The following is a 26,206-nucleotide window of genomic DNA, read 5'->3' as shown; positions in this document are numbered from 1 at the left end:
CAGTGGTACCTGTCACCGCTGAACCGGACTGTCCTCAGGCAGCGCAAGTATACACCTCCACGCTGTCCCTATGGCTGGTCGCGGCCTGTCCAGAAGAATCACCGGAGACCCTGGGAGCTGAGGCCGTGCTCCCGCCCGGACCTGACGCGGCTGCGCAGAGCCCACCGGAGACCCCCGAAAACTGGGCCGCCATGATCGTCGCCGCTGCCATCGGGGACCCCGTCGTGCCTGTACCGGACCTGAGACAATGCCACCAGGAGGCACCAGGTATAGATCCAGGCCCTCCTAACGGGTTACCCCCTGAATTAACATTGTCGGAGGCTGGCCTGCTGGAGTTTTAAATGGGGATGTTGGATGTGCCATCCAGGGGCAGCCGGCTGTCGGAAATGGGGAGGTGGAAGTGGTCCCTACTGAGAAGGGTCCGGATGGAGCAGGCTTGCACGATCCAACACCTTCGGGGCTGGGAGGAATCCAGGCTGCTTGGGGATATCGAAATCCCTTGGCCACAAAGTCCCCGTGTGGCTGCCTATCAACACCAGCAGGCTGTGGCGTCCCAAGATGTCAGGTCCCTTCTCAGAGCAACAGTACCGCCCGCCCGGGAGGAGCCGTATCCATTAGTACCAGCTGCTCCTTCTACTGCACTCCTGGTGGTGCAGGCATCATTAACCACTGTTGATGTCATCACCCCTGCTGTACCTCAGGCAGCAACCATGCCAGATGAGAATCCGCTATTCCTCAACCCAGAAGATACCCGAAGCATCTCTTCTGGAAGCAGCCCAAATCAACAGCTTCCAGCACCCCAGGAGGGGACAACTAACCAGAACCTGCAAAATAACTAACTTTGTTGCCCAGGAAGGTATTTGCACCATTGTGCCATTTTCTAATTTTGTTCATCATGTTTTTCTGTTTGCACTTTTGTTGCCCAGTTTGATTGGCAGCGTTTCTTCATTTGGAACTGTGGAGATCATGGATGCTGAATGATCCAGAACTGTGTTTGTAAATAGTTGCACCTCTTTAGGTGCCCTCTCTTGGTTTTCACTTTGCGAAGATAAAGTCTACCTCATCTGGAGCATTACTCCAGTCAAAAGACACTGCAAGAGATCCCTGGGAGCGGTGTCCAGCACTTACAAGAATTATTGATGTTTTAATGTGAAGTATTTTATTAATGTGTCTTATAATAGCTTTTATATAGGATTTAAGAATGTTTTAATAAAGAGATGAGAGATTTGAATAAAGAATGAAGATTTGCAAAAATGTAGGTGATGAACCAGGTATCAGCGGTTATCACTTTAAGCTAATGACAGAAAAGTAGAAAATGTGAAAAAGGAAAGATGATGAAGAAATATGTTGATGATGAAATTTGCACTTTGAATTAAGACTTTAGATAGTTAATTAAGAATTGTTTGCAACGTTCAAGAATGAGTGCCTCTCACATTGAGAAGATTAGATGAGAACTGTTTACTAAGCATTGCAAAAAAATTTTGTATGTTCCCGTGTTTGTCAACTTTGTTTGCCTTGCAGCCTGCGAATGTGCTGTGTTTAATGGGGGGTATGTGGCACCCCTGAGGCTCAGTCGCCACAGAGGTGCTGCACCTCCTCCTGAGGTGTGGTATCCCACCATCCAGGTAAGGTGGAGACTCCTGACCATGCTCCAACACCTGCACCCCACACCACAAAGTAGTGTAGCAAAGCACCTTCGGCGGCTCCCTGCTTGGAGTGTAGCAAAGTACCCATTGGTGGCTCCCTGCTTGGAACATGAAACGTGCTGGGAGGTGGGTGGAGTTAGATTACATTTCAAGGAGCGGGAAGAGTTTAAGTGAGTGAGTCAGTAGTTGGTTGTAGAGAGAAGAAGATCCCTAGAGAGAGGGATAGATGGATGGAAGTGCTGCAGCAGATCCCAGTGATCTGGGTCTGCTGGCACGGGAAAGGGAGAAAGAGAGAGCGACAGACTGAAAGCTTGACTCTCCATAGAAAGAAAGGATTAGTACGGAACGTGAGGAGCAAAAGAGAACAGAGGACGTGGGTGAGAAGAGAACCTTTCCTAGAAGTTCTAAGCGCAAGGCCGGGGCCCGGTCCCCGAGGTTGTATGGATACTAATGGTCCTGCAGCAGACACCGGAGGAATAGAAGTAGTGACCACTTTATTCCCATACAAGACTTGGGGGCACAACAGCAACTGGATAGTGAGCCGGGACTTAGTAGCAAGGAGTCCCCAAAGCAGGCTACAGCTGTCTGCCGTACAAGTAGAGTTCACAGGAACAACAGACAGGAGGAACTCCAGTGTAACTCAGTACTTGGAGTACTTCACCTAAAGGAGCTATAAGAGGAGACGTTCAGAAAGGCACAAGTTGGTGGAGTGTTGGAAAGGAGTATTCCATCTGGCCAGGGGGTTGACTGAGTCCCAGATCGGAGGGAAACGGCACAGAAGCAGGCACCTGTTTGTATGACAGACTGTGAGTAAAGCTTTGGAACTACATGCCCTGGTGTCCTCCACTTATTCCTGCGTCAACCTGCCCGGCACTTATACCTCCCCTGCGCCTGACACTACACCATCTAAGTGTCACCATATCTACTCTGCCCTGGGAGTACAGCCCTGCCTGTGGAGGGCTATACCATCACTGCTGCACCATACCATCTGTTCCAGAGGATCTGTCTGCAGCGTCGGTCTAACATCTACATTGCCGAACACCACAGGTGGCGTCACGACTTATTCATTCACACTGAACATTTACAATGGGCGCCCAGGGTCACGGGCCGGGTCACAGCTATCGTGACAACTTCCATTGAGATCCACTGGGCCCGGTACCAAGTACCCCATAGCCCTGGGTGTGAGGGCATCCCACATACACACAGCTGTGTCACACATACACACAGCCTTGCCACACATATACACAGCCTCACACATATACACACTTACACAGCCTCACACACACTCTCCGGGAGCCTAAGGGGTGGCACAAGGCTCCCGGGCATAATAACAGTACTACATATGGGTAAGCACCAATAGGCACGTTTAGTGATAATATATTGTTTTCTTTTAGCTAACGCTGGGCTATTCACTGATTGGGGGTTAATTCCCATTGCATGAGATTTAATGCCTGCGGTATTTTAAAGACGTATATTTCTCTCATATACTATTAATAGGTGGAATGTTATGTCAATATTGTAACACATTTTCCATGGCTTATGTGCTTTGATAAAATATAACAATATTTTTTATATGCCCTGGACCCATGTAATTTAAGGAAGATTTTTTAGGGTTTTTTAGTACTTGTTTGTTACATATGTACAACATTTGGTATAATAAAAGCAATTTTTTACTATTCTTTGTATGAAACTCCATTTTTTGGTGTATTGTATTGTTATCTGGAGTATACAATTTTAGTCCTTTTTCTTTTATATTTTGGGGTTGGTATTTTTTGTCCATATATCATTGAATTTTACATTGATATTATATACCCAATTTTTATCTTGTTGGGAATTGTTTCAGCAAACAATACTGACATTACAGCAGGAGATCGCAGAGGATACATTTTGTGAGGTAAAATATTGTTTAAAAACAGTCAGTGAAATATTTTACCTCACAAAATGAATCCTCTGTGATCCCCTGCTGAAATGTCAGTATTGTCTTTTGCTTCCTCCCCTTCCCAGGAGATGTGGTATGCTCCGTACGGTCAGACACAGACAATTTTTAAAATGAACTTTCGTTAGTGGGAAAATCCCTTTAATGTGACTGGCTTCCTCTGCCTGTAGACATGTCGCACATCTGCCGCCGAGATCAGACGAATGATTCACTGCGCTTGTGCGGAATTTACGCAGGCGTAGTGCGACAATGCGACGGTGTTCCGCTGGTGGTACTGCGCAAGAGGTTGCGTGAGTGAGTGTGAGAGTGAACGTGAGAGTGTGAGAGTGTGAGAGTGTGAGAGTGTGTGAGTGTGAGAGTGTAAGTGAGTGAGAGTGTGAGTGTGTGAATGTGAGAGTGAGTGTGTGTGAGTGTGTGAGAGTGAGTGTGTGTATGTGTGTGTGAGTGTGAATGTGAGAGTGAGTGTGTGAGATTGTGAGTGTCAGTGTATGAGGGTGTGAGTGTATGAGTGTGTGAGTCTGAGTGTGTGGGTCTGAGTATGTGAGTGTGTGATAGTGTGTGTGTGAATGTGAGTGTGTGTGTGAGAGTGTGAGTGTATGAGTGTGAGTGAATGTGTGAATGTGATTGTGTGTGTGAGTGTGACTTTGAGTGTGAATGTGTGAGTGTATGAGTCTGAGTGTGTGTGAGTGAGTCTGAGTGTGTGAGTGTGAATGTGTGTGTGAGTCTGAGTGTGTGTGTGTGAGTGAGTGTGAATGTGTGTGTGTGAGCGTGTGAGTGTGTGAGTGTATGAGTGTGAGAGAGTGAGATTGTGAGTGTGTGAGTGTATGAGTGTGAGTGTGTGAGGTGCGTACGGTGTATAGTGTGTGTGATGTGTATGGTGTATAGAGTGTGTGTGTGTGTGTGTGTGTGTGTGTGTGTGTGGTGCGACGGTGTTCCACTGGTGGTACCGCACAATAGGTTGGCTCCAGCAGCAGTTTCCATATTGAGACACCCATCACTTGGGTGTCCAATATGGCGGTCGGTGAACTTCCTCCACTTGGAATTCTGTGATACGGTGACATCTGGACAGAACAGGAACTGAAAACATTACAAGGCAATTATATAAATAGATGTGAACTGTTCGAATTGTAAAGCACTGCAGAATATGTTGACACTGTATAAATAATGATTATTATTATTGTTTCTGGGTGAAATACTTCATTTTCTGGAACAATTTCTAGATGACGAGTATACACATTGTGGCATGAGACAGTGGTATTCTGATGATGCCTCTATTTTATCCAGAATGGATGATAAAGCTGTGCTTGCACTCCTAATGCTAGAAGTTTTGGTAATTATTTTACTATTTAATATTCTTCTTTTTAAAGAAATTTTAATTTTGCTTTCCTGGTGCTTAAATTTGCCATTATTTTTGTTTCATATCAAACCCTTAATTATGTTATTTGTCATGAAGAAAATTCTTGAATGTGAAAATGAGTCCTCATAGCGACTTGTAGTTATCAGTTGTGACCTTTCTGAAAAATGTGATCCAATTTCCCAGGAATGATATTATTAGCTCGGTGTCTTCCCTGTATAGCGAGCTGCGTGGCTGGATGTGGGCGGTCACACACCTACACACCTGCTCAGGTAAGAGGTGAGGTCATCTCTCTCAGTCTCTGTACACCAGCACCCTCCCGCCCTTCCTTCCCCCTAGATCTCTTCCTGGTAGGATTAGGGAGGAGTGAGTGTATGTGACAGACCGGATCAGTGTAACACAGAGACTGCAAGGGAATTAACTAAACTCAGGACAACCAGATCAGACAACAAGACTGAAAAGAGAAAGAAAGCAAGAGACGTAGAAACCTAGAGAGACACTGATTGATTGGATCTTGTCTGGTCCTTCAAGAGGTCAAGAAGAATGGGAGTCATAGAGGAGCAGAGAGTACAGATCATCTCATTCAAGTTCTGAGCCTGGACAGTCCCTGGATATAATAAATCAGAGAGACAACTAGTGACCAACTAGAGACCTCCAGCACCATGAAGGACCGGCTGGAGCAGCTAAAAGCGGTGAGTGACACATGGACTGGTCTCGGAATGGGAGTTGATGGTGATCAGTTGGGAACCAGTCGGACAAGTTCTGCTACTGTGACATCCCAGGGTCAGTCACAATATGTGACACTACTACACCTCCCTGTCCTGAGCAGCATACTCCACCCAAATATAAAATACCACAAATGTACCCACATATTTGCCAACTAAAAGTAGTATCGGATCTTCAGGTTGTAGATTCATGGCAAATATGGCAGTGAATGGGTAAAAACTCACTCCGTTCATTACTAGATTTCCCCTTTATATCTGTGCTACAGTCTTTTAAAGTCATAATTTTGCACAAGTCAAGGTCCACCATTTAATTATAGGGCTATGGAAATGTGATTAATTATTAATCGTGCATGCTGCGTCCACTAAATCTGTAGCTGACTCATTTTGGGTCATCGCTTCTCAAATTCTTGTATTGCCATAAGTCTTCATTTTGTACAAAGCTGAATGATTTCTACTGCAGGGTGACTATTAAAAAGTTAGCAACATCTAGTGATGTTACATTGACTTGAAATGGATCCATGGGTTCTTCTGGAAAGATATTGGAGTAGTAATGTGTGGCACACCATTACGTCACCATCTAGGGCTTTGTGTGCAGAATGTCACTATCGATACAAGAATCATTTCCACGTATTAGAAGAGGGATTTGGAATTTACTCTGGAACTGGTTGTTATTCATAGAAATTAGATTTATATCTCATAGTACACATGGCATGTGGTGGGGATGGAGTCTCTAACAAAGAGTGTATGTAGCAGTACGTTCAGCCACCTTTTTTTAGCATGAATGGAATACGAATGGGGATCAGACATTTGGGCTTCTCCCCTCTTGCTCCTTAATAACTAGTGATACAAACCGTTGATGGCTCAACTACAAATTTTGATTTCCTGTTAATGGAATGTTCAACTATTTAGCTGCCCAGATGGTAACTTTATCTCAAGGTGTCCTGTTTCTGAGACTTCCAACATTGCTGTAATCTGTAAGGAAATCTGTCAACCAGTGTTTAATTCCTCCTTAGAAAAGTGAGATCCTTTCTATTTAACGCTTAAGATGTCCAGATTATAATAATTTCAGCCCTTAAGAATATTAAATAAAGGGATAAGAGTTCTCCTTTGTCATCTCCATCAGTTTGTGCCTCCTCATCATCAGAGATAGCAGTTTTATTTATGTTACTTGCGCCATGCAAACATCATCATCATCACCACTGTCCCCGATGGGGACACTCCGCATTCCCTATCAGTATGTCTTTGGATTGTTGAAGGCAACCTACACAGGGACAACACACAAACTCTTTGTAGATGCCGTCTTTGGTGGTAGTTGAACCCAGGGCGACTTTGCTGCTACAATTTCTGGATCAATATAACCTGTGACGAGAGGTGTGAGATGACCAATGTGAAAAAAGGGGCTGTTTACGCTATGTGTGGTTACATGGTATCTTTCAGTGGATGTGATGTGAAAAGCAGCTCTTTGAGGATTTTATGTGGCGATAGCATTTATCACATCGAGTTAGCGAAAAGCAGTATATTATTTGTATTTAGTCCTATATCAAAATTACATAAAGGAATAAAAAATGAAACGTTGAAAGTCATGAAAGTCATATGCATATCTGGCTTGTTGGTGGTTAACTTTGTCAGGATTTGTAAGAATGAGCATCACGTATCGGAGCACAGCATTACACATGGCCAGCTGACCTACTAATCAATTTAATCTACAAAAGTGAACTGGATAAAGGGGATCTCAGACCACCTCCTGGATCAGAGTGGTCATGTGATGAGAAAAGCCTGATGACCCTGCTGTTCTAGATTAGTTGATTACACTGGTCAACAGCATTTTTGGTGCCAAAGATATTTCATCGAATTTAGGGTATTTTTGGGGTGCTGATTCTGAATATGTCATCAGTTTTGCCAGATTGGCTCAAGTTTTTGAGATTTTTGGTATCTTATTTATAGCACTTGTTGGTAAATGCGACGCATCATCTCATTAATTTCTTTGGATTAGTACTTGAACTGAGCAGTTCTCAATATAGTTTTGTGTTAATTAGTGTTCTAAAAGTTTGTTCATAGCTTGATTTTTGCACTAACTTTATGTTGTTGTCTGTTTTCCAGTGAAAAGCATGAACTCATCAAGAAGAAGTTGTCTTAACGATCCAGACTCATTCTGTTACATTTGTGGTGAATACACACTGCCAAAACATAGAAGAAACATAACAGACTTCGTAAAAAAAGTGTATTTTGCCTATTTTGGGGTTATGCTTGGGGACCAAGACAAGTTTTGGGCACCACACATAGTGTGCAAAGCATGTATCGAATTATTACGAAAATGGAGCAAAGGACAAAGAAAAAGCTTCAAATTTGGTGTTCCAATGGTGTGGAGAGAGCCAAAAAATCATCATGATGACTGTTATTTATGGTAAACACAGGTACAGGCACATCTTCACAATGAGGGACAGGCCTTCTTGCAGATTCCATGTTACTCCCATTTTCGTTTCTTATGCTTATTGAATCCTTGCACTTGCACTGCACAGAAATAACAGTCATCATGATGATTTTTTGGCTCTCTCCACACCATTGGAACACCAAATTTGAAGCTTTTTCTTTGTCCTTTGCTCCATTTTCGTAATAATTCGATACATGCTTTGCACACTATGTGTGGTGCCCAAAACTTGTCTTGGTCCCCAAGCATAACCCCAAAATAGGCAAAATACACTTTTTTTACGAAGTCTGTTATGTTTCTTCTATGTTTTGGCAGTGTATATTCACCACAAATGTAACAGAATGAGTCTGGATCGTTAAGACAACTTCTTCATGATGAGTTCATGCTTTTCACTGGAAAACAGACAACAACATAAAGTTAGTGCAAAAATCAAGCTATGAACAAACTTTTAGAACACTAATTAACACAAAACTATATTGAGAACTGCTCAGTTCAAGTACTAATCCAAAGAAATTAATGAGATGATGCGTCGCATTTACCAACAAGTGCTATAAATAAGATACCAAAAATCTCAAAAACTTGAGCCAATCTGGCAAAACTGATGACATATTCAGAATCAGCACCCCAAAAATACCCCAAATTCATTAAAATATTTTGGACACCAGAAAAAAAAATTTTTTTCGTTGACCTGTGTTATAAACTAGATTTTCATAGTGGGAGAAACTGTAAGTGGTGTAGGAGCTACAAAGTATGGAATAATGGTGCAAAGAGCAAAAGGAGGCTCTAGAAATTACAATCAGACCACCTCGCCTGCTGGTGTTGGTCTTGTCATTACAACTCTCCATCTTGGTAGAAGCCACCTCCTTCCAATCCTTTTGGTTAGAGAATGGCGACATCCCCTAACCATATTTCCAACATTGATTATACATAGAGGCTTATAGGGGACTTCAGAGGGAAGAGATGAGACTAGCCGGAACTCATATCTTCAGGCCCACAGGAGGGAAGACAAAGCTTCAATGAGATGCTTATTCAGCAACCTTCTACTTCTATCTTACCGACCAATTACAAACCTCAAATGCTTCATAATGTGCTTATTTCTAATGGCTTACTTTGTACATTTAGCTTACATGCTTTGTTTGTAGTCAAATTAATGGTCCTTTTATGACCCATTTGTGCACATTTAAAAAAAAATAAAAACAACCAATTTAGTTATCACTGATCTTCCTGCAGTCTGTGCCCAGCACAGGAAGCATGATGACATCTCTTCAACTCGCCACATGCATCGGCACACACTGCAGGATGTCTTCTGTCTTCCTGCTCCTGGTGCAAGCAGTTTCAAGAAATAACGTTATCATGCTGCTTCATGTCCAGAGTGTGCCCCGGGCAAGACACATTGCTAAGACAACTTGTGGCCTCCTGAATAGCAGGGCAAGGATCCATGGTCAACATAAATCAGAGTCCTCCCCTTGCATTGTAAACTAACAGTACCATGAAAAAGTATTCATACTCCCACAAATTTAAATGTCTTTTCTTGGGATTTTATGTGATATAATAAATAATAAGTATGAAGTATTTGTGAATTGTGAGGAAATGATATATGATTTTCTAATTATGTGATGTGCATTTTTTATTCAGCCCTCCTGAGTCAATACTTTGTAGGACCACGAGGTAGAGACTGGGGCTGAAATTCAGCCCTGGCATTTGAAATCACACAGGCCCATTGTGTCCCGTCCCAAAGCACCAGATGGGATAAATAACTAATATTACCCTGGAGGGAGGAAAGCAAGATTTACTACAAGACCAATATTTCTAATGACTCCCGTGGCCTGCTGGGGTAAGTGACAGAGTCAGCGACTTTGTGTTCTGTCACAACTCTTAATAGGATGGGTGTCTTGAGATCAACGATTCTGTTAACAACATAGTAGACAAGGCGGCCCACGACCATACAGGCCCTTCTGGCATTTGCCAGAATTGCCATATGGTCAGTATGGCCCTGAGGACCATCCTTCACTGTAATTACTGCTGCAAGTCTTCTGGGGTATGTCTCTACCAGCTTTGCAGAACTAGAGGCTGACATTTTTGCCCATTGCTCTTTGCACACTAGCACTAGTTCAGTGAGATTGGATGGAGGCATCAGTGAATAGCAGTTTATAAGTTTTGTAACAGATTCTCAATATGATTTAGGTCTGGACTGTAACTGGGCCAATCACACACATGAATATGAATATGCTTTGATCAAAACCATTCCATTGTGGCTCTGGCAGTTTGTTTAAGGTCATTATAGTGCTGGAAGGTGATCCTGTGCCTCAGGTATTTTGCAGCCTCTAACAGGTTTTCCTCCAGAATTGCATTGTGCTTAGCTCCATCCATCTTCACATCAATTCTGACCAGCTTCCCTTTTCCTGTTGAAGAAAAGCATCCCCACAGCATGATGCTGCCACCACTATGTTTCACGGTGGGGATGGTGTTTTCAGAGTGATGTGCAGTGTTAGTTTTACTCCACAGATAGCATTTTTAATTAGCCCAAAAAGTTTTACTTTGGTCTCATTTGACCAGAGCACCTTCTTCCACGTGCCAGCTGTGTCCATACATGGCATGTGGAAGAAGATGCCATGGTCAGATGAGACCAAAATAGAACTTTTGAGGCTAAATTAAAATACATTTAACCTTTTGGGTTTTATGTAAAAAAAAGTAAAAAGGTTCATTGGTTATGAAAACTTTTTCAAGGCACTGTGTATGATTTACTATCAATTGATTTTTGTGCGGGAAGAAGTCAATGAAAACGTACCTCTTGGACTAGTCATCTTATTTCCGGAAGCACTTTCAACTACCGTATGTTTTTCTTTAAAATGCTGGAACTTTTTCAGCATAGATGCCTGGACTGCAGAAACGGGGGATTCATGCTGCCAGTGGTTCGAGTAACAAAAATCAGCTGACAGGTTCTTTTAAGGTATTGTTTGGTTTACTTGATGTAGTTGACTACATGAAATATGTGATTCCACATGGAGGGTTTTCAGTTATAGCTGACTGAATATACAAAGCTGTCTGCATACATACAGACAAACATGGGTGTAACTAAAACATACAGTCTTCAATTGTAAATTTTAAAGGGACTGTTCGCTGTTTAACCTGGTTTGGGCTTGCTCCACTGCTGCAATGAGATTTATGTGCTTCTACTCATGATTAGGACTAATTGTAGCTTATGAAGATGTCAAAGCCATGCCATGAAGTTGGTCAGATATCTCCAAGAAATTAGCTAATCAAATTTGTGATTAATTTTATGAAATTTGCAAGTCCTGGCAAATTCAACCGGATTGCAATTTGATACCACTTCAATTTTACACATTGCAGAAGATTGCATTAGTCATATGTGCATGACATGACCAGAGGTGCGACCATGTAGACTCCATAATAATTCCTTGCAGCCATTACAACACATAGTATAGCACAGCCAATCAGGAGCGAATATCATAGCCTGTATAGAAGCCGAGGCAGGGAACGCAGCAGCTACTTTAAGGCTATTTAGGATTGTGAGAGGATGAAGAAGACCACAGCTCGACAATAGAGATAGGAAAAGAAAGCATTGGACAAATACTCCAGACAGTAAGATGTTGTACAACTGCAGCACTGAGGCCGGAGTCACACTAGCATTGAATACGGACAAGTGCTTTTCGATAAAATGTCGCATAGCACTCAGACCGCTGTTAATTTATGGGGCAGCTCCCATCACCATGTTTTTTCTCAGGCATATTCTACATGCGAATGAAATCACAGCATGCTGCAATTGGCACCGAGACTCGGCTGAGTGTCGGCTCACTCTCACCCACTCGCACTCATATAAGTCATTCGAGTGCAGTGCAATGTACGCTGACCCAGCAATGGAGGAGATGGAGAACTTAGTTTCTCTGCCTCCACAGCTGTGCTCCGATTCTCTCTGTGCAAGAGGCTTGGAGCACAGTAGCATGACACTCAGCTCCCACTCACAGAAGAGCAGGAGTCGAGGGTCATTAGCATATCGCATCCGATGCTCTTGCATCCGATGCTATACGCTAGTGTGACCCCGGCCTGAAGATGAGTGTAGTAGTCTGAGAATAATATAGAGATTCAGTTTATGGGGGATAGAGAGATCAAAGATCTGCTAGCACAGGGGTGGGCAATAAATTTTCCCGAGGGGCCCTACACAGCCTCCCTATATTCGGTATGAGCACCACACAGCCTCCGTATATACGGCATGAGCCTCGCACAGCCTACTACATATTCAGCATGAGCCTCATACAGCCTCCCCATGTACAGCGTGAGCCCCACACAGCCTCCCCATGTACTGCATGAGCCCCAGTTTCCCCATATACTGCATGAGGCCCCACACAGCCTCCCCATATACTGCATGAGCCCCACACAGCCTTCTTTTATACAGCATGAGCCCTACAGTCTCGCCACATACTGAATGAGGCCCCACACAGCCTCCCATATACTGCATGAGGCCCCCACAGCCTCCCCATATACTGATTGAGCCCTACACAGCCTCCCTATATATTGCATGAGTCCCACACAGCCTTCCCATATACTGCATGACCGTATACAGCCTTCCTATAGCCTCCCCATGTGCTGTCTGTCACCCCCATAGAATCCCAAAGTGCTGCATGTCACCCCCATAGAATTACCATGTGCTGTACATCGCCCCCCATAGAATCCCCATCTGCTGTACGTCACCCCCCATAGAATCCCCATGTCCACCCCCATATCCACCCCCATAGAATCCCCTTGTCCACCACCATAGAATCCCCATGTTCACACTCACAGAATCCCCATGTCTACCCCCATAGAATCCCCATGCTCACCCCCACAGAATCCCCATGTCCACCCCATAGAATCCCCATGTTCACCCCCATAGAATCCCCATGTCCACACCCACAGAATCCCCATGTTCACCCCCATAGAATCCCTATGTCCACCCCCACAGAATCCCCATGTTCACCCCCATAGAATCCCCATGTTCACTTCTATAGAATCCCCATGTTCACCCCCATAGAATCCCCATGTTCACTTCTATAGAATCCCCATGTTCACCCCCACAGAATCCCCATGTTCACCCCCACAGAATCCCCATGTTCACCCCCATAGAATCCCCATGTCCACCCCCACAGAATCCCCATGTTCACCCCCACAGAATCCCCATGTTCACCCCCATAGAATCCCCATGTTCACTTCTATAGAATCCCCATGTTCACCCCCATAGCATCCCCATGTTCACTTCTATAGAATCCCCATGTTCACCCCCATAGAATCCCTATGTTCACCCCATAGAATCCCTATGTTCACCACCACAGAATCCCCATGTTCACTTCTATAGAATCCCCATGTTCATACACATGGAAAAAAAAACACCACATACTCACCTCGGTCCTGTTCCCATGCGCCCTGCTTCTGCTTCTGCCTCCGGAAATGACTTCATCGCGTCAGCTGTTTCACACGCTGATCGGTGAAGGAAGTGGCCGGAGGCTCCTCATCCACCAATGCTGACTGCAGGAGACAACGAGCGGGCTACGGGGCACGGTGCATCCCGCGGACCTCAGGTTTCCAGCCCCACGGCTGTCTCGGTCTGTGGGCCGGACTGAGACAGCCAGAGGGCCAGATGTGGCCTGCGGGCCGCACTTTGCCCGGGTCTGTGCTAGCATCAGCTGTAACAGTGATTGATGAGTGATATGGTGAGGTTGGCATCTGTCCTGCTGCATTTGAATTAAAATTACACATTTATTTTGCGTTCTTAATGCAACTGGATGCAGAAGCAAGGCAGCTTAACGTTTTTTACAGAAAAAAAATCTGAAATCAGTGTCAGTTAGAGAATTTGTTCATACAACAGTACTGAATTTTTGCATATCTTATGCAACTCCTTTTTTGAATATGGGAATAATTGTTTTCTCCAAAATCAAGACATTTAACTGCAACTATCTACTTTACAAATTGTGTGCAAACAATTTTTTTGCACATGTGTTTTACTATTCAAATTTTACATCAATACATGCCACACTAATGCAGAGCCTTATTGCAGGCGCTGGCTTTTCTTTTTTGTCTTGTGCCTATAGAGAATGTCTTATTACATCATTCTTAAGAAGGGTGTTGTGAAGGAAATTTGGTTAGGATAAATCTATCCCTGTGTGTGCTGCCGCCGTTCCCGATTAGGCTGGGGTCACACATGCGAGAAACTCGGACGAGTCTCACATCTTGATACCCAGCACTGCCGCTGCCACTTGGGAGCTGAGTCTCGGGCTGCATGTATTTCTATGGAGCCGCTCGCTACGCTCCCGAGTGCCGGCAGAAGTGCCGGGTATTGAGATGCGAGACTCGTACGAGTTACTCGCAAGTGTGATCCCGGCCTTAGGATGAGTATTTGAGCACTCAAGAATGACACTGCACACCGAGTGACAGAATAACATTCCATCAATACTGATGCTTTATTGTTCATACATGTTTTTATAGTTGCATCTAGATAGGGGTGGTTAGTTAACTACCATATGGTCAAGCTTCTATGTTATTGGTTATCTGAATACATGGAAGTTTGTGGTTAAGGCATAGGAAAAACGCTGATTAAGCAACTAATGTGTAACTGTCGCTTTTCCTGCAATTAAGCTAAAAATCGAAACATCAGCTCAGGACATTTGGTGTTAAGTTCCTCTTTATGTTTGGAAAGTACCATGATGTTGTCTGGTTTGTGGCGGCCATTTTAAGCAATTGATTATAGTGTGTATATATTAGCTGTTAGTATATATGTAAGTGAGATCTATATGTTTTACATATACAGTATATTTCCATCACAGTGTTGAATTTTGTGTTAAACATACTGTAGAAAAAAAATAAAACAATACAAACATTTAACTGTGCATATCTGTTTTTACACGCCAATTTTAGTAGTCCAATTTGACTACCTTACAGACCACACCTATACTTTGGCATGTTGCCACATTTGTTGCCACATTTTTTATCTACATTTCTAGCATTTCTTATGTTCTTAGGTAAGGGTTGAAAAGATTGTCAAAGGTTAATTCTAATGTTCTACAAAATGTATAATAAAAAAAATGGCACTGAAAACAAACATATTCAAAACCTTAGCTCATGTCAATTACCCATAATAATACAAACAACAGACTTATCATGGTCAACATAAAAACAGTCTATTGTCTGTCTTGTAGGAACAGCTCGATTATTGGCCAACAGTCACTTCCGTGTTTCCAGTGGTTGAAAATGGTTTATTTAGTAGCTTTTATGTCATTGCATCCTGCTCTGCTAAGAGCCAATATAAGTATGTGGGAAAATGAATGTTTCAGGTCTCATCATATCTGAGCCAATTTTATTTGGTTATTTAGAAAGAGATGTTTGTGATTGAATAGCCGCATCGCGTCATGGGTTCTTCTTACATAAGACCTAGTGACACAATGGTAGGCACACTGTCCTCAGGAAGCAGCTTAGGGAAAGTTGTTATAGGAGGGAGTGCTTAGTTTAGAGAAGGACTATAGGCATTGTTTATTGCCTTACAGTCCTATAGGTCTACTATTGCTGAAACCTAAAAACAGTTGTCCTTTCCAGGGCAACATATTTTGTTTTCTCTAGTAAAACTGCTGTTACCTGCATTCAGTGCAGTGATAGCCATCAGATAGTTTTTGATTAGAGGGCCCTACAGGCAGGTTTTATTACCTTAGAGTCCTATAGCTATACTGTTGATGAATCCTAAAAACAACTGTCCTTTTCAGGGATACATATTTTCTTTTCTCTAGTAAAACCACTGCTCCCTGGCATATATTTTATACCTAATTTAAAATTCGTTATGCGTGCGGTAAGGGATGGGGAAGTGGATGTGCTGCTGATGGTGCACGCAAAGGCCAAGGGCGTGCTCATGATCCAGGTGAAATGGTGCCTGTATGTTGCAAACATGTTAGGTCTCTCATCCACAAGACCTAACTTTCTGTGCCACTTTGCAGGGGGACGAAGGACTCCACTCTTGAAGCCAGAACAGTGCAAACATGAGGTTGGTTGAATGGCAGGTACTGCTTCCAGTATGTTTTTCAGCACCACCATGTCTTCCACATGGTCCAGTATCACTAGCCAAGAGTTTGGATCACATAATCCTCACCCTGATCCTCGTTCCTCCCACCATGGCGAGTACCAGGAAACAAGTGATCCCACACTCAGACACTCTGAACAGTGATGCCCAAATATTTGAGTAGCTATGATCAGAAGATGACTACCGTGATATGAGGAACAGCAACTAGTGTCTCAAGAGGTAGATAATGAGACACAGTTGCCAACAAATGATGTTGTTAAGTCAACAAGTCAGGAGGATCAGAGTGTGGAAGTGGAAGACGAGGAGGTGGACGATGAAGTCACTGAACCAAGATCAGCAGAGTCCTCACACCTACCAGCCTGACCACCACCAGCATGCTAAGGCACATGTCATCTTTTCAGCCGACAAGGTGGGCCGAACACCTGGGTCCACAATCAGTTTCTACGAGTGACATCACTGCTTCTTCCCTTCTGATTCATGCTTGCCAATCCCCTGTCAAAGATGCAGGTGCAGATGTCTCTCTATCTGCCTCTGTTGCTGCACATCCGCAAGCACCATCAGTAACCACGTGCAACTCCTTTTCCCAGCGCAGCGTTCAGCTATCTCTACCCCAGGCCTTTGAACGAAAGCCAAAATACCCAGCCACCCACTCACAGGACCAAACACTAAACGGACACATTTCCAGACTGCTTGCCCTGGAAATGTTGCAGTTTAGTCTTGTGGACACTAAGGCTTTCTGTAACCTTGTGGTGATGGCCACTCCTCAGTACTCAGTCCCCAGCTGCCCCTATTTTCCCTGGTGGGCCATCTTTACTCCATCACGTGTCCAATAGTATCACCGATGCCCTCATTAATGCAGTTACTAACAAGGTCCACTTAATGATGACACATGCAGATGTGCTTGTGGCCAAGTCGGACCCTGGGACGGCACATGCCCTACCGATACTGAGGATTACAGGCCCTATTTAACCCCCATCAGGGTTTCCTCCACCTCCTACACTAGTTCCTGCACCTTCTCCTCCCTCTCTGAATTGTCATCTCAGAGCATGTCATCCTCAATATCAGGCGCAAGCTGGGAGCACTGCAGCATTACCTCAGTGAAGCAGCAACAGTCTCTGCTAAAATTAACTTGTTTAGTTGACAAACAGCACACTGTCGTAGAGTTGTTGAAAGGTATAACAGACCAGACAGATCTGTGGCTCTCGCCACATAACCTACAACCAGGCATGGTTATGTGTGATAATAGCCTAACTTGATGGTAGCTCTGAAACTTGGCAAACTCGCACTTGTACCATGCTTGGCCCATGACCTCAACCTAGTGGTTCAGAGGAGAGATGAGGAAGATACATAACAGGTCCAACACAGGCAGGGAAAATCTGTCAAAGATCTTGGACAGTTTCATTAATCCCTCCCAGTGCCCAGGCCCTGATGGCCGGCAGTAGTCTGACAAAGAGGGTAAAGTTTTTGAAAATGGTGAGGGTTACTTAGCCAACCGTACCAGCATCCTCTGTGATTCCTCTGTGCCGTACAACTATTGTGTATCCAAGCTGGACACATGGAATGAACTGTCTCTCTTCGCCTTGGAGGTGCTTGCCTGTCCTGCTGCTAGTGTTTTGTTCAGAGTGGGTTTTTAGTGCCGCCGGGGGCTTAATAATTGATAGGTACATCTGCCTGTCATCTGAAAATGCTGACTCTTATCAAAATAAATAAGGCCTGGGTTGGCCCAGGCTTTTCAACCACACCGGAAGATAGCAGTGGAACAAAGAGTCAATTCAAACACAGGATCATAAGGCACTCAAAATCTTTATAGGGTCTTCAAGCGGCTCTCACTCAAAATCTTTATAGAATCATCAGGTGGCCCTCACTCAAAATATTTAAAGGGTCATCAGGCAGCTCTCACTCACAAACCCTGGAAAAATTATAAAGATTTTATCATGCCCTCTTTCATACTTTTTACACGATGCGTATGAGGCCTAACTCTCCAAGTTTTTTACATATATACAGTTAGGTCCATATATATTTGGACAGAGGCAACATTTTTCTAATTTTGGTTCTAGACATTACCACAATGAATTTTAAACAAAACAATTCAGATGCAGTTGAAGTTCAGATTTTCAGCTTTCATTTGAGGGTATCCACATTAAAATTGGATGAAGGGTTTAGGAGTTTCAGCTCCTTAACATGTGCCACCCTGTTTTTAAAGGGACCAAAAGTAATTGGACAGATTAAATAATTGTAAATAAAATGTTCATTTCTAGTACTTGGTTGAAAACCCTTTGTTGGCAATGACTGCCTGAAGTCTTGAACTCATGGACATCACCAGATGCTGTGTTTCCTCCTGGAGTCCCTCTTCCTTCTAATTCTTGCCAGTTCTTGCATTGCCCGCTTAGGCTTTGTGAGTTTCAGATTCCCTCCTTCATAAATGAAATAGGATGTGTCTGACCATGTTATGCACACCACAAGCCCAGATAAGATAGTAAAATGTTAAAGTTACATTTACATGACTACTTGGGTGTATTTTTATTTACCCATCTATTATGTCATCTAATGTAGTCATGGGAAATACGGCGAGAGATGGCCCAGCTAATAAGTTGTGGAGAAGGCGTTTTTTTTTTCTCTTTTTAATTTTGCCTTATATACAAGTAATTACACAGGAAAGAATGATTCCCTGTAAAATCCATTTTATCTTTGGCTTTGTATGCTTTATTGTCAGTCCGTAAAAGTGGAGTTATACTCTGAAAACAATGTTCCCAGCAGCGACCTCGGATTCAGAGATGCGTCCAAGCGTCTTCCCCATGCTGTCTCCATTCCATTTGATCCCTATTTCCATCCATTTCAACAATATTCCTGCCCCTCACCCTTCTTGTTAGGGTCTTCAGGAAAAATGCTTGAGTTTCTTATTGACTTTCATTATACTCTTTACTACAGTCGAGCATGTCCGAGTGTCCGACCTACTCGATTCCAGTACTGAGCATTTTAGTGCTCAATAACTACTAGTAATAAATTCACCTGATTTACTGTAGATGGAAAGTGGACTTCTTTTTCATGTAAAAGTACATCTTTGGAAACTTAAGAACTTCCGAATTAGAAGCCAGGTTCACAAAATTCCATTTGAATGTCTTTCAAGACCTTCATTTACTCAAATGAAACTTAAGAACTTCCGAATTAGAAGCCAGGTTCACAAAATTCCATTTGAATGTCTTTCAAGACCTTCATTTACTCAAAACAGCAAAAAAGCAGAACAATAACATTTTATGAAAGATCTTTTTATGGGAGAGAATTGGAAGAGTTATAAGTTTAGTTAGAAGACCAACCCAGTCTATAAAACTTTTGACAGGGCAAACCAATATGACTATGAGTATCAAGACCATGACTCGACTTCTACCTAAGAAATGCTGAAACTCACCATAATAAAAGGTGAACCCCAGTGAAGCTGTATGGGAAAATACACCATTATAAGGGGCGACCCCAGGGATTCCTATATGGAAAAATACGCCATAATAAGGGGTGACCCCTGGGATTCTTGTATGGGAAAACACATCATAATAAGGGGTGACCCCCGGAATTTCTGTATGGGAAGCACACAATAATAAATGGGTGACCCCAGAGATTCCTTTATGGTAAATATATAATAAAGGGTTTTTTCGTGATCTCGGGCTTATTTTTTGCGCGCCAAGGTCACCGATGATTTCCGGTGCGCTTGCCGGAAGCGTGAGTTAAATGCCGCTGTCAGAGATTGACAGTGGCTTTTAACTAGCTAATAGTTGTGCGTGTTAGAGGTACATGTCAGCTGTTCAAAACAGCTGACATGTGCCACTAAAGATGTGGGCTCAGCGCCGGAGCCCACATCAAAGGGAGGGAGTCCGACATCGGCGTACTATTACGCCCGATGTCGGAAAGGTGTTAAAGAGGCAGACCCCAGAGATTCCTGTATGGGAAATTTACAATAATAAAGGTGGCAACCCCAGGAATTTCTGTATGGGAAAATACACCATAATAAAGGGGCGACCCCAGATAAACTGTATGCCCATACACCACAATAAGAGGTGACCCCAGAGATTCCTGCATGGGAAATACACCATGATAAAGGGGAAGACCCCAGAAATACCTGTATGGGAAATACACAATAATAAAGGTGGTGACCCTAGAGATTCCTGTATGGGAAAATATACCATAATAAAGAGGCAACCCAAGACATCCCTGTATGGGAAATATACAATATTAAAGGGGGAGACCCCAGAGATTCCTGTATGGGAAGTGCACAATAATTAAGATGGAGACCCCAGAGATACCTGTATGGGAAATACACAATTTAAAAGGGTGACCCCTGACATTCCTGTATGGGCAAATAAACCATAATAAAGGGGTGACCCAAGACATTCCTGCATAGGAAATACACAATATTAAAGGTGGCGACTCAAGAGATTGCTGTATGACCTGTATGGGAAGTACACAATAATAAAGATGGAAACCCCAGAGATACCTGTATGGGAGAATTCACCATAATAAAGGGGTGACCCCAGAGATTCCTGTATGGGAAACAAACAATAATAAAGGGGGAGACCCCAGATATACCTGTATGGAAATACTATACAACATAAATGTACCGAATCTCAGACTTTTAGGCTATGTACCCACGTATGCAGAAAAAAACGGACTCCTTCCCAGGAAAAACATGCTTTTTTGGTACGATTTTTGCTCGTTTTTTGTGCGTTTTTTTATGCGTTTTTTACAGGCGCATCCCCAGTCTCATAGAATATCGTTAGAAATGCGGATTTTTCTACAAAATTAATGAGCATGCTGCGTTTTTTACTGCGTTGCGTTTTTTCGCAGAAAAAAACGCATCAATGTGCACAAAAAGTGCAGAATTCATTAAAATGAATGAGATGCTTCTTGTAAGCGTTTTTTAAGCGTTTTTGCTAGTAAAAACACTTAAAAAATGCGAAAAAAAACGCTTATGTGGCTACACAGCCTAAATACTCAGTATTATTTACCTAGTCCACTGGAAAAGATTTGTTTCCACAGCCTTATATATTCTACACTTACTGCTATCTAGCAAGAAGAGAAGAATAGGTACAAAGAGAAGAAGCAATATAATTATAACATCAACATTAAAAGCCGCCATGAATTAGCATTTATCAAATCTGGACATTGCAATTAAACGGCAATAAACCTATTGCTCTCTCCCCGGAACTGGAGCATGACTACCCTCCAGAGCACAACATCAGACTCTGCCCATTAATCATTGTGCCAAATGCTGAGCAATTCCTCACCCATCTTATTATTTATGTTATGGGAATAGATATAGGATAAGGACACAGCACAGTAATGGCCGACATTCTTGTCCATGGCTTTGCCCCCCCTTAGTAATGACTGACACTGTTGCGCTCATGGCTCTGCCTATCGGGTGCAGCACAGACAATGCCCATTAGTCACCGTGCCATGTGCTGAGCCATTCCTCACCCATCTTTTAACGTATATTATGGGAATACATGTATGCTAAGGCTGCAGGTAATCAACTCTGCCCCATCACACTAACCACCATCATAGGCAATATACCGTAGATAAGCAAATGGTGGTTATACAGCATGACTGCAAACTTAATGGCGGAGACATCAAGCAGGGTGAGATATAAAAGACTAAAGGCTGCCATATATATAGGTGTACAGTAATCTAAACAGGTGCACAGCCAAATATACTGGGGTACCGCTATATATGCAGTGATAAAGATATATACTGTATATACCTGGGTATCCCTATAGTTCAGGGGTGCAACATATGCATAGGGGAAGTGCCATATACCGGGTACAGCCACATACCGCTATAATTCAGGGATAAAACCATATATATAGGGGAAGTGGCAGTGCCACATATAACAGGGTACTGCCATGTATACAGGGGTACAGCCACATATACTGGTGTATCGCTATAATTCAGGGGTGCATCCATATATATAGGGAAAGTACCATTTATAACAGGTTGCTGCCATATTAACAGGTGTACAGTCACATATACTGGGGTACCGCTATAATTCAGGGGTACAATCATATATGGGAAGTGCCATACCACTATAATTTATTAATTACAACAATATAAATAGGGGAGGTGCCATATATACTGTGATACTGCCATATATACTGGGGTACAGCCATATATACCGGGGTACCACTATAATTCAGGGTGACAAAAATATAAATGGGGAGGTGCCATATATATCAGGCTACTGCCATAAATAAAGGGGTACAGCCATATACAGTGGGGAAAAAAAGTATTTAGTCAGTCAGCAATAGTGCAAGTTCCACCACTTAAAAAGATGAGAGGCGTCTGTAATTTACATCATAGGTAGGCCTCAACTATGGGAGACAAACTGAGAAAAAAAAATCCAGAAAATCACATTGTCTGTTTTTTTTTCATTTTATTTGCATATTATGGTGGAAAATAAGTATTTGGTCAGAAACAAGCAATCAAGATTTCTGGCTCTCACAGACCTGTAACTTCTTCTTTAAGCGTCTCCTCTTTCCTCCACTCATTACCTGTAGTAATGGCACCTGTTTAAACTTGTTATCAGTATAAAAAGACACCTGTGCACACCCTCAAACAGTCTGACTCCAAACTCCACTATGGTGAAGACCAAAGAGCTGTCAAAGGACACCAGAAACAAAATTGTAGCCCTGCACCAGGCTGGGAAGACTGAATCTGCAATAGCCAACCAACTTGGAGTCAAGAAATCAACTGTGGGAGCAATAATTAGAAAATGGAAGACATACAAGACCACTGATAATCTCCCTCAATCTGGTGCTCCACGCAAAATCCCACCCCGTGGGGTCAGAATGATCACAAGAACGGTGAGCAAAATTCCCAGAACCACGCTGGGGGACCTAGTGAATGAACTGCAGAGAGCTGGGACCAATGTAACAAGGCCTACCATAAGTAACACACTACGCCACCATGGACTCAGATCCTGCAGTGCCAGACGTGTCCCACTGCTTAAGCCTGTACATGTCCGGGCCCGTCTGAAGTTTGCTAGAGCGCATTTGGATGATCCAGAGGAGTTTTGGGAGAATGTCCTATGGTCTGATGAAACCAAACTGGAACTGTTTGGTAGAAACACAACTTGTCGTGTTTGGAGGAAAAAGAATACTGAGTTGCATCCATCAAACACCATACCTACTGTAAAGCATGGTGGTGGAAACATCATGCTTTGGGGCTGTTTCTCTGCAAAGGGGCCAGGACGACTGATCCGGGTACATGAAAGAATGAATGGGGCCATGTATCGTGAGATTTTGAGTGCAAACCTCCTTCCATCAGCAAGGGCATTGAAGATGAAACGTGGCTGGGTCTTTCAACATGACAATGATCCAAAGCACACCGCCAGGGCAATGAAGGAGTGGCTTCGTAAGAAGCATTTCAAGGTCCTGGAGTGGCCTAGCCAGTCTCCAGATCTCAACCCTATAGAAAACCTTTGGAGGGAGTTGAAAGTCCGTGTTGCCAAGCGAAAAGCCAAAAACATCACTGCTCTAGAGGAGATCTGCATGGAGGAATGGGCCAACATACCAACAACAGTGTGTGGCAACCTTGTGAAGACTTACAGAAAACGTTTGACCTCTGTCATTGCCAACAAAGGATATATCACAAAGTATTGAGATGAAATTTTGTTTCTGACCAAATACTTATTTTCCACCATAATATGCAAATAAAATGAAAAAAAAACAGACAATGTGATTTTCTGGATTTTTTTTTCTCAGTTTGTCTCCCATAGTTGAGGTCTACCTATGATGTAAATTACTGACGCCTCACATCTTTTTAAGTGGTGGAACTTGCACTATTGCTGACTGACTAAATACTTTTTTTCCCCACTGTATACCAGGGTACTGCTATAGTTCAGGGGTACAAATATATATATATATATATATATATATATATATATAAGAAGTTTCATTATATACCGGAGTGCAGCCACATATACTAGGGTACCGCTATAATTCAGGGATACAACCATATATATAGGGGAAGGGCCATATAAACCGGGGTACTGCCATATATACCAGAGTACCGCTATAGATCTGGGGTACAACCATATATATAGGATAAGTGCCATATATAATGGGGTACAACCACATATACCGGGACACCTCTATAATTCAGGGTTACAACCATATATATATGGGAAGTGCCATGTAAACTGGGGTACTGCCATATATAAAGGGATACAGCCACATATACCAGGGTACTGCTATAATTCAGGGGTATAATAATATATATTGGAGAAGTGCCATATATACAGGGGTACAGTCACATATACCGGGGTACCATATACCACACTGAATGATCTACAAGATGTACAGTACGCCATGCATTAGGCAGAGATGTCTGTATATCATCCATGTATCACACAACAGTATATACACTGCTCAAAAAATAAAGGAAACACTTAAACAACACAATGTATCCCCAAGTCAACTACGCTTCTGTGAAATCAACCTGTCCAGTTATGAAACAACATTGATGGTGAATCAATTTCTTCTGCTGTGTATAAATAGAAGAGACAACAGATATAAATGATAGGCAATTAACAAGACAACCCTATAAAGGAATGTTTCTGCAGGGGGTGACCACAGACCATTTATCTGTTCTCATCCTCTTTGGTTGTTGTTTTAGTCACTTTTGCATCTTGTCATTGCTCTCACCCCTAGAGGTACAATACTGTAGCATGAGGTATTGTCTACAACCCAGAGAAGTTGCTCAGGTAGTACAGCTCATCCAGAATAGCACATCAATGCGAGCTGTGGCAAGGGTAGCTGTGGCTGTCAACACAGTGTCCAGAGCATGTAGCAGATACCAGGAGACAGGCCAGTACACCAGGAGATATGGAGGGGGCCGCAGGAGGGCAACAACCCAGCAGCAAGACCACTACCTCCTCCTTTATGCAAGGAGGAACAGGAGGAGCAGTGCCAGAGCCCTGCAAAATGACCTACAACAGGCCACTAAAATCCATATGCCTAATAAAACTGTCATGAACAGACTCAATGAGGGTGGTATGAGGGCCCGACGTGCACAAGTGAACATTGAGCTTACAGCCCAACACCATGCAGTGCGATTGGGCAGATTCAACACTGGCACTCTGTGCTCTTGTCTTGTTCCATTCACCAACGCCACGTTGCAGCATGGACTGCCAAGGAGTTGACTGATGCTTTAATCCAAGTCTGGGAGGAGATCCCACCTCATCAGGACCATGCCCAGGCATTGTAGGAAGGTCATACATGCATGTGGAGGCCACACACATTACTGAGCATCATTTCCTTGTCTTGCGGTATTTCCACTGAAGTTGGATCAGCCTGTAATTTGATTTTCAAAATTGATTTTGAGTGTCATTCCAAATCCAGACCTCCATGGGATATTAATTTTGATTTACATTGAACGTTTTTTATGTTTTATTGTTCTCAAGTCATTCCACTATGTAATGAATAAAGCTTTCCAACTGAAAGATTTCATTCCGTAATATCTAAGATGTGTTTTTTTTCCCTTATTTTTTTGAGCAGTGTATATATATTGCCCAAGTATTATGGTCGGCCCTGCATGATACAGCAATATGCATAAATTATCCTTGTATGAAACAGAACTATCTAGATATCAGCCAAGCACTATACAACAATATCTATATATCAGCCTTGAATCATACAGCAATATGCATATATTATTATTCATTATAAATAGTGTCTATGATATATTGGCTATGTATTATACAAAATATATACGGTATCTGCCCAACAGTATCTATGATACATCTGCTATGTATTATACAGCAGTATCTATCAATCAAACATAAATAATGCAATAGTATTCATTCTACTTGAGGGATGCATTATCTATATATCCACCTTGCACCATATAGCAGTATCTACATATCCGCTATGAATAATAGGGCAGCAATTCATGGCATATAAGCTATGTAGTACATGATATAACAGCACTATCTATATTGTTTTATATATATATATATATATATATATATATATACTGTATATACGCCATGTCTGCAGCCAAGTCAGTCACACAGGAGC

At 42.8% G+C, this 26,206-nt stretch overlaps 1 protein-coding gene across 5 annotated transcripts in view; it reads left to right on the top strand.

Annotated features, from left to right (window-relative positions):
* Positions 1-5,271: 5,271 nt before the first annotated feature.
* The window catches only part of STX3 (syntaxin 3), a 76,843-nt gene continuing 55,908 nt past the window's right edge, over positions 5,272-26,206 (top strand). For 4 of the 5 annotated variants that reach the window (XM_073558811.1, XM_073558814.1, XM_073558813.1 and 1 more), the window contains exon 1: positions 5,272-5,628. In XM_073558811.1, the coding sequence (XP_073414912.1) occupies positions 5,599-5,628 (30 nt within the window). In that variant the 5' untranslated portion in view covers positions 5,272-5,598. The remainder of the gene's footprint in view (positions 5,629-26,206) is intronic. The other variant, XM_073558812.1, reaches the window with a different exon arrangement.

Source organism: Dendrobates tinctorius, unplaced genomic scaffold, assembly GCF_039654945.1.
Source record: "Dendrobates tinctorius isolate UK_male_01 unplaced genomic scaffold, ASM3965494v1 ptg000258l, whole genome shotgun sequence".
Lineage (NCBI taxonomy): Eukaryota > Metazoa > Chordata > Amphibia > Anura > Dendrobatidae > Dendrobates > Dendrobates tinctorius.
Note: the sequence above shows the minus strand (reverse complement) of the source record. Positions and strands in the feature narration are given on the sequence as shown.